The sequence below is a fragment of the Salvelinus fontinalis genome, chromosome 6 (genome assembly GCF_029448725.1).
Source record: "Salvelinus fontinalis isolate EN_2023a chromosome 6, ASM2944872v1, whole genome shotgun sequence".
Classification (NCBI taxonomy): Eukaryota; Metazoa; Chordata; class Actinopteri; order Salmoniformes; family Salmonidae; genus Salvelinus; species Salvelinus fontinalis.
The window spans coordinates 29,161,162-29,177,950 of record NC_074670.1 but is presented as its reverse complement, the minus strand read 5'-3'; the positions used below and the strand labels follow the sequence as shown (position 1 = coordinate 29,177,950).

At 44.6% G+C, this 16,789-nt stretch overlaps 1 protein-coding gene across 6 annotated transcripts in view; it reads right to left on the bottom strand.

Annotated features, from left to right (window-relative positions):
• The window catches only part of LOC129857579 (triple functional domain protein-like), a 137,625-nt gene that overhangs the window by 39,458 nt on the left and 81,378 nt on the right, over positions 1–16,789 (bottom strand). For all 6 annotated transcript variants that reach the window (XM_055925991.1, XM_055925990.1, XM_055925986.1 and 3 more), the window contains 14 exons: positions 11,079–11,274; positions 9,802–9,968; positions 7,844–7,963; positions 6,792–6,983; positions 6,297–6,561; positions 5,949–6,064; positions 4,921–5,043; positions 4,211–4,408; positions 3,836–3,951; positions 1,584–1,650; positions 1,214–1,323; positions 898–967; positions 697–786; positions 137–229 (listed from right to left, as the gene is read on the bottom strand). In XM_055925991.1, coding sequence (XP_055781966.1) covers positions 137–229; positions 697–786; positions 898–967; positions 1,214–1,323; positions 1,584–1,650; positions 3,836–3,951; positions 4,211–4,408; positions 4,921–5,043; positions 5,949–6,064; positions 6,297–6,561; positions 6,792–6,983; positions 7,844–7,963; positions 9,802–9,968; positions 11,079–11,274 — 1,923 coding nt within the window. The remainder of the gene's footprint in view (positions 1–136; positions 230–696; positions 787–897; positions 968–1,213; positions 1,324–1,583; positions 1,651–3,835; positions 3,952–4,210; positions 4,409–4,920; positions 5,044–5,948; positions 6,065–6,296; positions 6,562–6,791; positions 6,984–7,843; positions 7,964–9,801; positions 9,969–11,078; positions 11,275–16,789) is intronic.

Below are 16,789 nucleotides of genomic sequence, written 5' to 3'. Positions count from 1 at the left end.
AAACGCGATCATTATACAAGCTAGATTACAGAGGGTGAGAAAACAGAGGGCGCACCAGAACCTCCTGTGCTGTATGCTACATACTTATTACAGAGAGTCGTCTAGCGACTGTTTCTGTTTGGCCAGTGTACAGTACCTTGAGAAGCAGCTGATACTTGGTTATTCTCTGGACAGGCTTGATGAGGTATGAGGATATGGAGTTGGCCAGCCGGTGCCTCTGTTGAATTTCCTGGAAACCAAAAGACAGAGACGTCTTAAAGGGCGCAGAGAAGCCGAGGCAGCAGCCGCCAGCGTAATCCTGCTCCTAGACCTAGACAGACAGCACTGATGGAGATACCCCTCTCCTCAGAGCTGGAGGTCACTGACAGCAACGTAAGGTCAATCTTCTGTGAGTATGCTTCATCTACCCCTCTTCCTCCCTCCTGTACTACCATCACAACTCCTGTTAAGATCAGCCTCACTGCCAAACACCCAGAAATCACCCGGATAAGCCAGATTTGGAGGCTACCGTCATAACTGATATACCAGCATAATATTGCTTCCTTGCATTTATTCAAAACTATTAGCATAAATAGTACTTCAAAGGATCTGATTCAAAAGACCATATAATAAGACCTCGCAGAATTTGATTAGTGGTTCAACATTTGATGTATTAAGTATTATAGCATGCCTAAGTTGCTACTCATCTACACGTACATCAAAATAGGGCCCTGCATGCTCCAGAATGAGCTGGGTAGAGTCTGGTTTGTTCTTGCAGTAGTTCACATACATCTGGAACTTATCTGCCTGCAAAATGAACACACAAGTGTTAAGAGACACAATATTCCAGCAACATCTCAGCCATGTCAACCTATATCAGTGTTGTAAGCTGGCTTGTCCAGACAGTGAGACACTCACCCAGGTGACAAAGCAATGACCCACATCCTCAGGTAGCTGTTCGTATTTCTCCAACTCCTTCAGGAAGATGCTGTACAGAAAGGGAGAGATCAGGGTTGTATTAACTAGGATCCGAACAGAACTAAACGGGGCAAAACGAGGAGGGACTACCTGAACTTGTCCAATAAGAAACACTTGTTTTCATTTTTATTTATGGTGTGTACTAATGAATAGGACCCAGGTTGAGTTACTATAGACAGGCCATAGGTTGACCACTCCAGTGCATCTAGAAGGCAATGGGAGTACGGTGTGGGTAACTCCAGTACAGAACACTAACTTGTGGTGGAACTCGTAGAGGTCCAGCATGTTGCCAAAGATGATGTGCTCTTTGTTGACGATGCCTGGAGGGATCTCCTCAACACCGCTGGTCATCTCCCACAGGTAGGTCTGCAAACCACACAGAGAACAACACATCATCTTTACCTGGTTGTATTCCTGACATTTCTACAACCAGAAAACCACCAGATGACAAACTAAAACTAAACCAGATCAATCAAGCATACCTTTTGCATTGCCCTTGGGCCTTGGCTTACATAATGTTTTCCTTTCAAAAAGTCAACCCCTTAGGGGCCACTGTATAAAGTCTGTCAGTAAACGAGTGTGAATATGCCACAAGTTGAATGGAGTGGTGGTTTCTCAGTACTTACATCTGTACACTCCCGCAGGTCTCTGACGTAGGCCTTCTCTGTCTGAATGAGCTCTGCCATTATGAACCTGGGGAAAAAAACATTCAACTTGTGGGAACTGCAGCAAAGAGAGAGAGAGAGAGAGAGAGAGAGAGAGAGAGAGAGAGAGAGAGGAGAGAGAGAGAGAGAGGAGATGAGAGAGAGAGAGAGAGAGAGAGAGAGAGAGAGAGAGAGGAGAGTGAGAGAGAGAGAGAGAGAGAGAGAGAGAGAGTGAGAGAGAGAGAGAGAGAGAGAGTGAGAGAGTGAGAGAGAGAGAGAGAGAGAGGAGAGAGAGGAGAGAGAGAGAGAGAGAGAGAGAGAGAGAGACGAGAGAGTGAGAGGAGAGAGAGAGAGAGAGAGAGATTCAACTTGTGGGAACTGCAGCAAAGAGAGAGAGAGAGAGAGAGAGAGAGAGAGAAAATGGCTTTTGTTTGGGTCTGTTTTGTGTGAGTCAGGGGCATAGACAAATGTCACATGTGACACAGCAGTGGTTTCCTCTTTTCGGAGGAAAGGAAAAGGTTGGGAACCACTGATATATTCTACGTCCCAAATGGCACCGTATTTCCTATATAGTGCACTACATTTGACTAAGGCTCTGGTCAAAAGAAGTGCACTATTTAGTGAATCGGATTCCATTTGGGATGTAGAATACAGTACAGTAAAACCCTTGAAAATATTGTTTAATTGTCAAATACACCAGATAGTTGCAGTGAAATGTGTTGTTTTACAAAGTCAGCCATAGTAGTATGGTGCCCTTGGAGCAAATTAGGGTTAAGTGCATTGCTCAAGGGCACATAGACTTTTCACCTTGTCGGTTCGGGTATTCAAACCAGCAACCTTTCGGTTACTGGCCCAATGCTCTTACTGCTAGGCTATCTGCCGCTCTTTAAGGTGATAAAGGGAAAAGTGGAAGAGAATGAGAATGCTCTAGTCTAGCTGCTATGCAGTTTGAGGTGATAGTATGATCTTATTCTCATGGTGATAGCATGACCTTATAATCATGGTGATAGTTTGACCTTATTCTCATGGTGATAGTTTGACCTTATTCTCATGGTGATAGTATGACCTTATTCTCATGGTGATAGTATGACCTTATTCTCATGGTGATAGTATGACCTTATTCTCATGGTGATAGTTTGACCTTATTCTCATGGTGATAGTATGATCTTATTCTCATGGTGATAGTTTGACCTTATTCTCATGGTGATAGTATGACCTTATTCTCATGGTGATAGTTTGACCTTATTCTCATGGTGATAGTATGACCTTATTCTCATGGTGATAGTATGACCTTATTCTCATGGTGATAGTATGACCTTATTCTCATGGTGATAGTATGATCTTATTCTCATGGTGATAGTTTGACCTTATTCTCATGGTGATAGTATGATCTTATTCTCATGGTGATAGTTTGACCTTATTCTCATGGTGATAGTATGACCTTATTCTCATGGTGATAGTTTGACCTTATTCTCATGGTGATAGTTTGACCTTATTCTCATGGTGATAGTATGACCTTATTCTCATGGTGATAGTTTGACCTTATTCTCATGGTGATAGTTTGACCTTATTCTCATGGTGATAGTTTGACCTTATTCTCATGGTGATAGTTTGACCTTATTCTCATGGTGATAGTATGATCTTATTCTCATGGTGATAGTTTGACCTTATTCTCATGGTGATAGTATGACCTTATTCTCATGGTGATAGTTTGACCTTACTCTCATGGTGATAGCATGACCTTATTCTCATGGTGATAGTATGACCTTATTCTCATGGTGATAGTTTGACCTTATTCTCATGGTGATAGTTTGACCTTATTCTCATTTCAATTTAGCATGCCCTAAATTTGTAAGTCTTACACAGAGCAACATCAAACACTAAGTCCCAAAAGGAAAGGGCAACTAAATACAAGTAGCTCAGACTTTTTCGACGGCCTCATTATTTCAATAACCTTCTAGTGGCTCTGACTTTGAAGTTAGATACAGTATGTCATATTTATTTTATTTTTTTAAATCTGAATACTAATTATCAGATTTCATGAAAAAATCTTCAATGAAATAAATGGTAAGTGTTAGACAATACTAATGTTAATTACTGCAGTATGAATACGTTAAATATTTCAGTCACCCGGCGCAAACTTTCCTGTCTGGTATTCCCAACTGCTAAGTGCTTTGAATAACAATGATGCTTCTCCACCAAACTGTGTAACCACTGTGTATGTGAATGCTTACTCTTTCCTCCTGGCAGACTTCCTCTTCTCCTCATTGAGTTCGTGGGCAGCATCCCTCAGCTTGACCTCTGACCCTGGGACGCTGGCGGGGATGATGTCCAGCTGCAGCCCTTTACTCTGTAGGACAGACAGGGGACTTTACGAGGCACCGCCCGCCGAGGGGACACGGGCACAGACACACACAGATACAGACTCACGCACAGACACAGAGACACACACTCTCACACATGAGCGTGAGCACGCAAATACACACACTCACCACCTTTCATCTGTTTCAAACACACACACACACACAACCTCCCCCTCCCACACATACACCATCTTCCATCTCAACCCTCCACTCCAACATTCCTCCACCCTGTCCTCCAGTACTCACAGCCTTGTTGGAGTCAGAGGATATGATGCCCAGTGCTTTCTCCAGACAGGACCGGTACTTGTCCATGCGGAGGGAGAAGTCTCTGTAGCGCTTGTCCACAGAGGTGACCCATTTCTTTATCTCCAGCGCATGGGCGTGCCCTTTGTCACAAAAGCCATCCGCCAGCTGGATCAACAGTTTCACCCTCTCTTTGGTTTGCTGTCAATACAAAGAAAGAGAGAGAGAGAGTGAAAAAGAGAATGAACGGGGGCTGTGGGGCGCGTGTGTGTGTGTGTGTGTGTGGGTGGGTGTCAACCCCGTGAGCCAAATCCCACTGTGCCAGAGGTTCATGACTACAATAGAGTTTTCTGCCACACAATAACTCAGGAGGCCAGAACATCAGGGACAATGGGCTGCCCTGTGACTAGGCCTCATAGATACAGCATCATAATACCTAGCACAGGGCCGCAAATAGGGCGGGGCAGCAAAACACACTACCCGGCAGGGTCCCAAATGGCACCCTACTCCCTAATATAGTGCACTACTTTTGACCAGGGTACATAGTGCTCTGGTCAAATGTAGTAGGTGGGGAAGAGGGTGTCATTTGGAACGCGTACACGCAGATGGCCAGTACCCTGCACAACCTAAACAGATGCCTAAGTAAGTAGATGCCATTTGATTGAGTGAGGTGGTGTTTGATAGTGTTGGACACTGCTGGAGGGGACCTTCACCTTGGCTGTGATCTGGAAGTCTTCGTGCTCCTTCAGCAGCTCCTGTGTGTGGTGAATACTGGATCCGGTGGAGGTGTGGGTCGACAGGTAGAACTCTCCCGTGTCGTGGATCCACTCCAGAGCCTGTGGACCAATCACAAGGAGACGAGGTCCAGATCATTTATCTGTCATCCCACTAATGTTTAATTCCTATTCCCTAGCCTTCACCCTTTGAGGAAGTGTGCACTTGTTCACGCCCCCTCATGGACATAAAGCTAGAATCCTTAATTGAAACAATATCAAAGCGGACTCCCTGCCCCTGTTTTGCTAAACAACTGAGGGATGGGGCTAGAGAAATGTAACCACTCTCAAATTCATAGACAGAGCTATGGATACAAGGATTGACCATCCATGATATCAAACGTATAGTTTTAACCATGTTTAGAGGCTATACAGTATTTGTTTACAAGTAAGTTGTTTACAAACATTGCAGTAAAACAAGCTTATATTGTGGGTTCCTTACACCATTCTATACATTTGACATCTACGCGGGGATAGGAAGTTGCACTCTTCACTGCTGCCTCTCCAGACCAGCGTAATGCTAACACCAGACCACATGGGGGAGCAAACAGTCTACAAATGAGATTTAGTTGTCTGCTCTGCGGCACACATTTGGTCCGTCAATCAGCACTGACTAAATGAGAGGAGGCGGTTTGGAGCGACTGAGGACAAGAAAGACACTGCACTACAATAAGCCAGTGTTAAAATGTAGGGCATGTAATTATAGCTGTGGTAACACTACTGTTGTGTTGTTACCAGTCTACCTGGAACGTAACCAGATTTGGAGGCTTTGGTTTGGTCAGCCCTAGGTCAAAACATTAGTCCAACTAGTGCTTAGCTGAGCAGTTTGCACAGGGTTCAACATGGTGGTATGTTATATGACCCGCCATATTGTTATATGTCTACTTTTATAGCTTGTGTGTGACCGTGTTGTTGTAGTCATGAATGTTACCGTTCTGGTATAGTTCTCCTTGAGGAGCAGCACTGACCTGCTTGGCGCTGCGTTCAAACACCACATACTGCTGACACTGGTCCAGTCTCCTCTTCCTCATTGTCCAGAAGTGCAGCACCCGGTTCTCTCTCTGGAGCAGCTCATTCAAGATGTCTGACAAAACCACAACAGACACGTTATCATTTAAACCATGGCTATGTCACAAAAGGCAAGCTAGTCCTACAGTCTACTACTAAAGCACTTAAGTAGTGCAATATTTAGGGAATAGGGGGCTATTTGGGGACACATACCATCTGCCTAAAAGAAGAGGGCAGCTGAAAGGAACACCACAGTAAAGAACGATCTAAGGTGTATTTGATTGGGAAGGGAAAAAAGAGCCACTTACTTTTGACCTGTGTTTCAGGAGCCTTGACGTGAGACAGCATCCCTGGCATGTTGACACTGTTTCTGTGCAGGTACTTCAGGAAGACGTCAGCGTTCCGCCTTGCTAGTGTACAAGCCTTGAGGAAGGCCTCCTTCTGCTCCAGGTGTTTGCTGATCATGGGTGTGACATGGTCTGACTCACTGTTCGGGCCCAGTTTATCAGCTCCTCCACACCAGTCCTCCTCACGCTTATACTCTTGCTCCAGGCTCTCCAGCACACTGCACACCTACAGAGCAGCACACAGCACAGGTCAAAACTACACTACCCACAATGCACCACCGAGCCCAAGCTAAGTACATGAACGCAAATACATGGCAAACTGCAGTGTAATACCATATAATACCACCCTATCTAGAGTGGTTAATATACCATAATCTGGGCCATGTTACTGGGCTAGGGGCCAATGGGCCTCCTCTGGCGGGTTGCCATGGAAACAGTTAGCGATGTCCCACCCACCTGCTCGGAGGTCTTGTAGAAGGCTGCGGAGGCGTTGACCAGTTTGAGGCGGTCCTCCATCTTGAGCATAAGCTGCTGCCAGTGGTCGGCCACCTTCTCTGCACAGTCCCGGATCATGTCCATGTCGTAGTGGTTGGCTTGGAGTAGGGCCTCGGCCTTCTGCTGCACCTGCAATGCACTCTGGTGGGTTTTCTGAGGAGAGGGAGCGCGAGAGGGAGGGAGAGAGGGAGGGAGGTGATTAATTAAAGCGTTTCCACTTCATAAATATTGTTCACATTAACATCTTCAAATTTTCACAAGAACACGGAGGAATGTGATTGGAGGCTACAGCTACAGGAAATGAGTCTGAGTGTTACATACTGTGTGAGTCTTCTGCTACCATGACTGTTAACACACCACAGCATTAGACAATATCATTACAATCCCATAATCAAATCCATCGAGTAACTGGGACTAATAATCTCCAACAGGGTTTTTTCCTCTCCTTCCACAGTGAGTAGATGACTCCAGAAACCTGCTTGCATAATCTCAGCCCTGCAGAATGTAGTCCTTTATACATTACGGCTGCATTTAAAATGAGCCCTGCTCAGAAGAGTTCAAAGGAAACATGTTCTGGGGTGAAAACAGGGGCCTGTTTCTGGTGAAATCAGAGAGGGGGATGATATATGACCAATAGAGGATGAAAAGAGGAGTGGGGGAGGTTCGGGTTTTTACTGAGGTGTGTAGGAGGAGGGTAGAAGGAAGGAGAAGAGGAGGAGGAGAATGAGAGAAGGAGGAGAGGAGAGGAGTACGAGGGGGATGGAGATGAGGAAAATAATAATAATTTGCTGGGTGTTTATATTTGTCCTATTTCACACATGTACAAGTGTGAATTAATACGCGTGTTTGAATTGGAAGTGTGTTTTTTACATATCCCACTCTCCCTGAGACATCCTCGGAGAGTGGGGTCATGGCCAGGGTCACGGAGGGAGGAAAAGAGGAGGAGGAAGAGAAGGAGTGGAGAGGGATGGAGAAGAAGAGGAATACATGAGAGAGATGAAAAAGAGAGTTACCTCTATGGCATGTTGGAATTGCTCGTGTTCCTTCTGTAGCTGTTCTGCCTCCTGTAGAGAGCTGGCTGTGATCAGACCTGCATTCAGCATGGACTCTCCATTACGGATCCAACCCAGCACCTGAAACACACACACACGCACACGCACACACACACACACGAAGAGAGAATCAGTAATGGGTCAGACGAAGATAAACAGTCACACACACAGCCCCTACATTAACCACAGACACGTTGATAATGGACATGATAATCATCATCACAGATAAGCACAACCTCCAGTATACAGGCCTAACCCACCATGTTGTCAGGCCTAACCACAGTATACAGGCCTAACCACCCTGACACACACACACACAAGGGAATACATCAAGCGTCAGGGCAAGGTCGAAGTCTGTGACGCGTCACCCCCGACACTTTTGCCTCCCCACCTCTCCCCCGCCCACCCTCCTCTTTGTCCACACAGGGACGGCCTGCGAGAGGCCCAAGGGAGGATTCCACACCGTCTCCTCCTCCGGGCTCCGCTCTGAGTCAGCACTGCACACCTGCTGTGTATCTGACACATGCTCTGTGCTATCACTGCTGCCAAACTCCTAGCTCAGCATAGCGGCTGTGTGAGGGAAGAGGCTAAACGCTGCTCAGTGAGTAACAGACAGAGAGAACAACTACTGCTGTATTCTGCCTGGCCTGCTCTCTCAGCTTATAGCCACAAAAACACACATAGGTCTCTCTTCCCTTCCAGGACACGGGTAATCGCTCGCTCTACAACAATGACCGAATGAGGAAAATAAAATAAATGAATAAACAGAATAAGATTAACAGATGATGCTCCTGCTGGCCTAGTTTATCTTTTTCCTCATTTTCGGGCCGTTGGTCATCTCTAAAGGACTGCTCTACTTTCCCAGCACACATTGCAGTGTTTCAGTCTTTCAGAGAGCGACTGCTGGCCAGTTGAGTTCAGATAGAATAGAACAGAAGAAAGATGTGTTGTGCTATTAATGCAGAGAAGAGATGCTAACTGATATATTTATTGGCCTTTGAGAGTTTATCTATCTTAACTGTCTTTATATTTGTATTTTATTTGAAGAAGATCTGGGTTCCAATCCCCTTACGCATTTGATTGTTTTTTGACAGGACAGGTGTAAGTACAGGGTGGGAGATAGGCATGGAGAGGGGTACAGAAAGTGGTTAAGGGCACAGACAGTCAGGGCTCGAACCCCTGTTGCCAAGGGGACAAGTGTGGTCTGGATAATAGACAGCCACACCAGACTCCGAAATGAAAGTGGCTCAGTGAAGATATTCTAGAATATACTGTAAATGGTCAATGCCATTTACAAGTCATGACCATATCGACTGGTCTCATATTTCCCGTTGTACAATCTAAGAGAATCAACCCCGTAGATGTCAATACATCTGCTTGGAAAAGCATTTCACGCTTAATATTACATGCACAGAAAGCAATCTATTCATAATCACGTGCTCTTCACATAATAATACGCCATCACTTATTTCACAACAACTGCATCTCATGGTTGTCATCCCACATTCACTACTGTACTTGGAAAGAGAAAAATAAAGAACGAAAGAGAAAGAAAGACGGTGTGTGAGTAATTGATTGAGAGAGGGTGCAAATGAAAGAGAGAAAAAGTGAGAAAGCGAGTGTGAGAGAGAGAGAGAGAGAGAGAGAGAGAGAGAGAGAGAGAGAGAGAGAGACCACAAGTGAGAGCAAAAGTCAAAAGTAAGAGAGAGGGAGAGAACACAAATAGGAGAGAGAGAGAACACAAATAGGAGAGAGAGAGAACACAAGTAGGAGAGAGAGAGAACACAAGTAGGAGAGAGAGAGAACACAAGTAGGAGAGAGAGAGAGAACACAAGTAGGAGAGAGAGAGCTAACACAAGTAGGAGAGAGAGAGCTAACACAAGTAGGAGAGAGAAAGAGAGAGAATGACGTATGTTTACCTGTTTGACCTCGGCCTGAAGGTGGCGTAGCTGGACACACTGTTCCAGATGCCTCCTGTGCTGCTCGGCCGCCACGTCCAGCTCCTGCTGCTTCTCATGGAGGAACTCCAGCAGGTCCTGAACACGAGTAGCCATGTCCACATCCCTGTCACACAGCAACTCCACACCTGGACAGAGAGAGGGGGGGGGAGAAAGAGAGAGAGAAACAGAGAGGGAGACAGAGAAGGAGAGTGAGAAGGAAGGAGAGAGAGAGAGAGAGAAACAGTGAGGGAGACAGAGAAGGAGAGTGAGAAGGAGAGAGAGAGAGAGAAACAGTGAGGGAGACAGAGAAGGAGAGTGAGAAGGAAGGAGAGAGAGAGAGAGAAACAGTGAGGGAGACAGAGAAGGAGAGTGAGAAGGAGAGAGAGAGAGAGAGAAACAGTGAGGGAGACAGAGAAGGAGAGTGAGAAGGAAGGAGAGAGAGAGAGAGAGAAACAGTGAGAGAGACAGAGAAGGAGAGTGAGAAGGAGAGAGAGAGAGCTCATCAGCTACTGTAGCAAATCCTGAAAACAACACAAAGAACAAGAGCCATTATGCAACCCAAACCTAACAAAAATATTAAAAGAGAGAAGTAAGGTCTCTCTCTCTCTCCTCATACAAGACAATCAGTCTCGACTACATGTAAAAGATTGACAGTTAGGTAAGCATACAGACATACATCAGTAATGCCATATGTCCAGACAGTCACACACACAGGATTGAATCTGCCATTAACATTATATTACTTACATTTCACTCCTGTGTTCCAGACCTGCATTGGGCTGCATGGAGTACAGAGTCTGTGTGTCATAGAAGCACTGTGTGTCTGTTTCTTTGGTGTCCAGGAGAGAACTGCTCTGGGATGCATTCTGATTATGCAAAATCTCCTCTCTGTATGTCGTCATTGACGTGTGTGTGTGCCAATGCAGCCTGTCGTCCTGCAGCACTGCCTAGTGGTTTTACTCAGCGACATGAGTTCATAGGATTACTGTGAAATCTGCTCGTCTGGCCTTGGCCTACTGCCGCTACTGTGCCGAATTCTCCAGCGTCCGATAGCTGGGTTAAACAGCCCTCCCCATTCCTCTCCTCACCCTATCTCCTCACCCACAACGCTGAGCTGACCCGGCCTGGCTTATAGCTCATCTGCCTTGGCAGCAGCAGCAGCGCTTTGGCCCATCCGATGTGTCGGTGTGTGAGAGTGTACGACAGAAAAGGTGCATGTGTGTGTGCATCCGTCCGTGTGTTTCTCCACTACTCACCGCTGGCCTGGACCTCGGTAACGTACTGCAGCAGCTCCTGTCCCTGATGGATGACGTCGAAGGTCAGGTTGTTCATGGTGAGGGCCTTGTCAGCATGGTGCTGGAGCCTCTGCTCTGCCAACGTCAGGTCCTCTGTATCAAACTCACCCATCTGCTGGGACAGCTCCTCATTCCACGACTCCAGGTCTGAGATGATCTGGGAGTGTGTGAGGGAAGGAAAAGGGGTAACACTTCATTTGGATAGTCCTCTATAGAGGATCTATAGACACTCAAACTATCAACTGCAACAACAAACTATCTACTGCAATGGAAGTGTACAAATAGACATAGAAACACTGATCACTGGGATCATTGTAAATTCGTTTGAAATAAAGGTGACATAGCACGTACAGGACAACCAGATGTACAAACACACACACACAGATGATCATTCCAACCCTCCAGGTGGAATATGACCTGGGAGGGGTGTAAACTAAATCGGCGTCAGAATGAAAGGATTTGTAATAATATCAAAACACCAGCCAAGCTGATCTTCGAGACAGTAGCTAAGTGTTTAGTGTTTCCTAGAACGATACACTTCTCCCTTGGTTATAGAGGGACTACCCAGACTAGCTGGCATGACCGTAGGCAACACTGTAGATGGAGCGTCTGCCTGTGATGTTAGCACTTGTTTACGGACCCACCCACGCACACTTGCTGAAGGAGGGTGAATCATGACGCCCATCCATCTTGGCACAGTGATGGGTACTCTGTCAGTCTATTCTCTGTGATGCCAGTGTGGGTGGTGCCTGAATGGGCTTACCTTCCCTAACCTACAGCACTGCTTCATTGTTGCCCTCCACATTCATTGGAATGAAGTCAAAATCAATCAATCAATGTAGTGACCAAGGACCAAGAGGGAAGATGCCGGGTGGTGATTCTTTTTATTGCCAAACCGATCCGAAATATCATGGCTGCTCACAATGACTGGCTTTCCATTTCAATTTGTCTTTATATTATACAAATCCACTCTCTGTTTTACAGAATCGCTTTCCTGATGCTTCAGAGAGAGACAGGCTGGCACTAGTCTCCATTCCACACATGGATCACAATCCCATTCAGCTGCTGCTCAGCCACATACTTAAGAGCTAAATGTAAAGAATGTGGCCGATGGAAATTCAAGGCGTCCAGAGTGATGGTCGTCAGGGGGAAACTATGGAAAAGTAATACGGGTCATGAACTAAAGCGGTGGCTGGCTATCCAGCAGACGTAGTAAAAAAGAAATGACTGGGAGGAAATTGAGAGGCTCATACAGCTGCCTGCATCCATTCACATGAGCAGTGAAATCAAATCTCAAGGCATCTGACAATGAAGAAGAGAAGAGGAGTCAGAAAAGGAATGGGAGAATGACAGGGTTCCAAGTCAGGAATGGGAAAATGTTAAAATCCAAACCGCAGTACTGCGAAACAAATAATTATTGATTCTCTCCACTGTGCCATTTCATTTCCTCTGGATGGCCCTCTGCACCCTCTGCTCCTCAGGCTCCGGCTCTACTGTACTGTATTATCTAGTACTGTACTATATTATCTATTACTGTACTGTATTATCAGGTACTGTACTCTACTGTATGATCTAGTACTGTACTGCATTATCTAGTACTGTACTGTACTGGTTAGAGAATCCCCGAGCTGACAAGGTCAAAATCTGAGCAAGGCAGTCAACCCACTGTTCCCCGGGTGCTGAAGACGTGGATGTCGATTATGGCAGCCCCCCGCAACTCTCTGATTCAGAGGGGTTGGGTTAAATGAGTTAGACACATTTCAGTTGAATACATTCAGTTGGACAACTGACTAGGTATCCCCCTTTCCCTTTCCCTACTGTATTATCTAGTACTGTACTGTATTATCTTGTGCATTACTGTACGTTACTGTATTATCTAGTACTAAACTGTATTATCTAGTACTGTACTATATTATCTAGTACTGTACTTTACTGTATTATCTAGTACTGTACTGTACTGTATTGTATTGTCCTCTGGGGGAGAACATGTGAGTGAGGAGGTGGAGGGGAGGGTTCCATGTGGTAAGGGCTATAGGGCTAGCTCTAACTCACTGAGCGTATGGCTGCTTCATGGAAGGGCCAGGCTACAGGGGGCTTAGTAGTGTACACTCTCACTGTTTATGTACAAGTCAGAGACTAAAACGCGGTAGTAATTAACCACAAACTCCCTTCAGCTATGATCCATATGCTAATCCATCGCTGATCACCGTTTAATATCTTAACCTGGAGATAATGTAACAGCAAACCAAGCCTTTATCATCTAGCCTAAGCAAATTGATAACTGGATCAACATAATATCATAATAGTTTTTCACAGAAACAAAACATAGACCTGTGGAGATATAGGATGTGGATTGTTGGCTTCTCATGATTATCATTATGCAATAGTAGTTCTTTGGCAGAAGTATTTTCTGTCTATCTTTGAGATGGTTTATGATTGAAACATGCGACAGCGCTCTATAGTAAGCAACCTGTACGGTCAACCAAATATCTTTGTAATTTCATAATCCAAGAAGCTGTGATACTGAGATCTACACCACCTCAATCAATAACAGAACAGTTCTTCTCTTGTTTTGACAATATGAGAGAGAGAGTCATGCCTGCTACCACAGACAGGCACAAACACCATTATTTATACTGCATTTCTGAGGTTGAGAACGGCCCGTTCTTTGCACAAGGCAAACAGCCAACAACAACTGTCATAACAGAAAGGTCTGATGAAACCTCATTAAAACACTGCAAAGCAGACAGCAAAGCAGACAAGGTAACGTCAGCAGTGTAATGTACAGGTAATAGTTGCTCTGTGGACACAAAGTATTCAGCAAGCATGTACTAACAACCATCTAAAGACATGTACATACGACATCCAAAGATATCTGTACTTCCAAGATTACTTCTCCTCAATTCTGATCAAAAACTAGTGATGGGGAAATTCGATATAGTTACATATCGGTTTATTGTTTTTGACGATATACCGTACTTTGTTGTTTTGACAATATGCCAATATTATTTTTGTGCTAGTTAGCTGTACCTGCACCAAATCTCCAGTATTTTTCCTTCATAGCTTGTTCTCCATCTTATTTTTAAATTGGGAGTCCATTTGTTTTCAGCACCTTTATTTCCATGACTGATCAAAACTTGTTTTCTCATGGCTCTCTCTTGTCCCTCTGCAGCAGACATACAGTATGGTGAGAAATATGTTTGGAACATCAAATCGCAATAAAATCCCAGTATCGAATCTCAATACATATTGCATCGGCACCTAAATATTGTGGTAATAAGTATCGTGATAATATTGTATCTTGAGTTCCCTGGCAATACCTAGCCCTATCAAAAACCCTTCTCAAAACATTACGATCCAGTCCAAAGTGCTACAACTCCAAAAATCCCAAACTCACTAATCTCTCTTGAAAATGTCTTGCTGACTGTTCTGTAGGAGTTATATTCACTTAATTTATTATGGCTGGGGGCAGTATTGAGTAGCTTGGATGAATAAGGTGCCCAGAGTAAACTGCCTGCTACTCAGGCCCAGTTGCTAATATATGCATATTATTAGTAGATTTGGATAGAAAACACTCTGAAGTTTCTAAAACTGTTTGAATGATGTCTGTGAGTATAACATAACTCATATGGCAGGAACAAAACTGAGAAAAAATCCAACCAGGAAGTGGGAAATCTGAGGTTTGTAGATTTTCAACTCATCGCCTATCGAATATACAGTGGGATATTGTTCATATTGCACTTCCTAAGGCTTCCACTAGATGTCAACAGTCTTTAGAACCTTGTTTGATGCTTCTACTGTGAAGGAGGGGGGAATGAGGGCTCTTTGAGTCAGGGCTCTGGCAGAGTGCTATGAGCTGACCACGCACGTTCACGTGATAGTTAGACCTGCGTTCCATCGCATTTCTACAGACAAAGGAATTCTCCAGTTGGAACATTATTGAAGATTTATGTTAAAAACATCCTAAAGATTGATTCTAAACTTCCTTTGACATGTTTCTACGAACTGTAATAAGACTTTTCGTCTGAACTTTCGCATGGACTTGCCCGCGCGTCGTGAGTTTGGATTGTGTACTGAACGCGCAAACAAAAACGAGGTATTTGGACATAAATGATGGACTTTATGGAACAAATCAAACATTTATTGTGGAACTGGGATTCCTGGGAGTGCATTCTGATGAAGATCATCAAAGGTAAGTGAGTATTTATAATGCTATTCTGACATCTGTTGACTCCACAACATGGCAGATATCTTTATAGCTTGTTTGGGCTCTGAGCGCTGTACCCAGATTATAGCATGAAGTTATAAATAAAGTTTTTTTTTTTAAATCTGACACAGCGGTTGCATTAAGGAGAGGTTTATCTAAAGTTCCATGTATAATACTTGTATCTTTTATCAATGTTTATTATGAGTATTTCTGTAAATTGATGTGGCTCTCTGCAAAATCACCGGATGTTTTGGAGGCAAAACATTACTGAACATAACGCGCCAATGTAAACTGAGATTTTTGGATATAAATATGAACTTTATCGAAGAAAACATACATGTATTGTGTAACATAAAGTCCTATGAGTGTCATCCGATGAAGATCATCAAAGGTTAGTGATTCATTTTATCTCTATTTCTGCTTTTTGTGACTCCTCTCTTTGGCTGGAAAAATGGCTGTGTTTTTCTGTGAATAGGTACTGACCTAACATAATGATATGTTGTGCTTTCGTCGTAAAGCCTTTTTGAAATCAGACACTGTGCTGGGATTAACAACAAGTGTATCTTTAAAATGGTATAAAATACTTGTATGTTTGAGGAATTTTAATTATGAGATTTCTGTTTTGAATTTGGCGCCCTGCACTTTCACTGGCTGTTGTCATATCGATTCCGTTAACGGGATCCCAGCCATAAGAAATTAACTCATAAGCACATTACAGAAGGCTGAATGACAGCGAGGCGAAGCTCCCAGGCATAAATACCACAAGCCTTTAGTAATTTTAACATCTTTTCTTCCCCTGCCACTCTCCTCTTCGCTCCCGTTCCCTCCTTCCCAGGCGCCAGGATCCAACTTACCGGGCCGGGCTGCTCTCACAAAGCAGAGTAGAAACCCCTCTCTGAGTCTAAGTACACACACCATCTTTGGCTCCTCCTGGCTCATGGAGAAGAGACTGGCTCCGTGAGGACTGGAATCCTGCTCTGGGACTGACTGGGACACTGTGTGCCGTGCCTCTGCCTCACCTTAAACCTGAACCTGAACCAGCGCGTTGCTGCCTAACCCCTCAGTGGGAGCCAAGAAGGAACAGCGTCCCAGGAGTGTGAAGAGGAGGAGTGGAGGGAAAACAACCTCTCCCTCCCTCTCTCCTGTGTTATATTGACTGACTGACATATCGCTCCGTCCCTCCCACAGATCACAGCTAATGTGAAGGCTTTACTCTCCTGCACCTCTGAGGTGGTCTCTTACCACACAGACTAGTGTGACTGCTGCACAACTATTTTGACATTACACCTCAGTTTGAGATGGGCTGCATGTGCAGACTGGCAAGGGGCAGTGTGTGCCAAGCACGGGTCAATATTTTACTGACTGTAGGTTTCCACTTGGGAGAGACATGTGAGACATCTTTATGAGAAAAGTAATAGGAATATGAATGCAATGTCATGTGATTTGTTGTAATGTCAAACTGCAC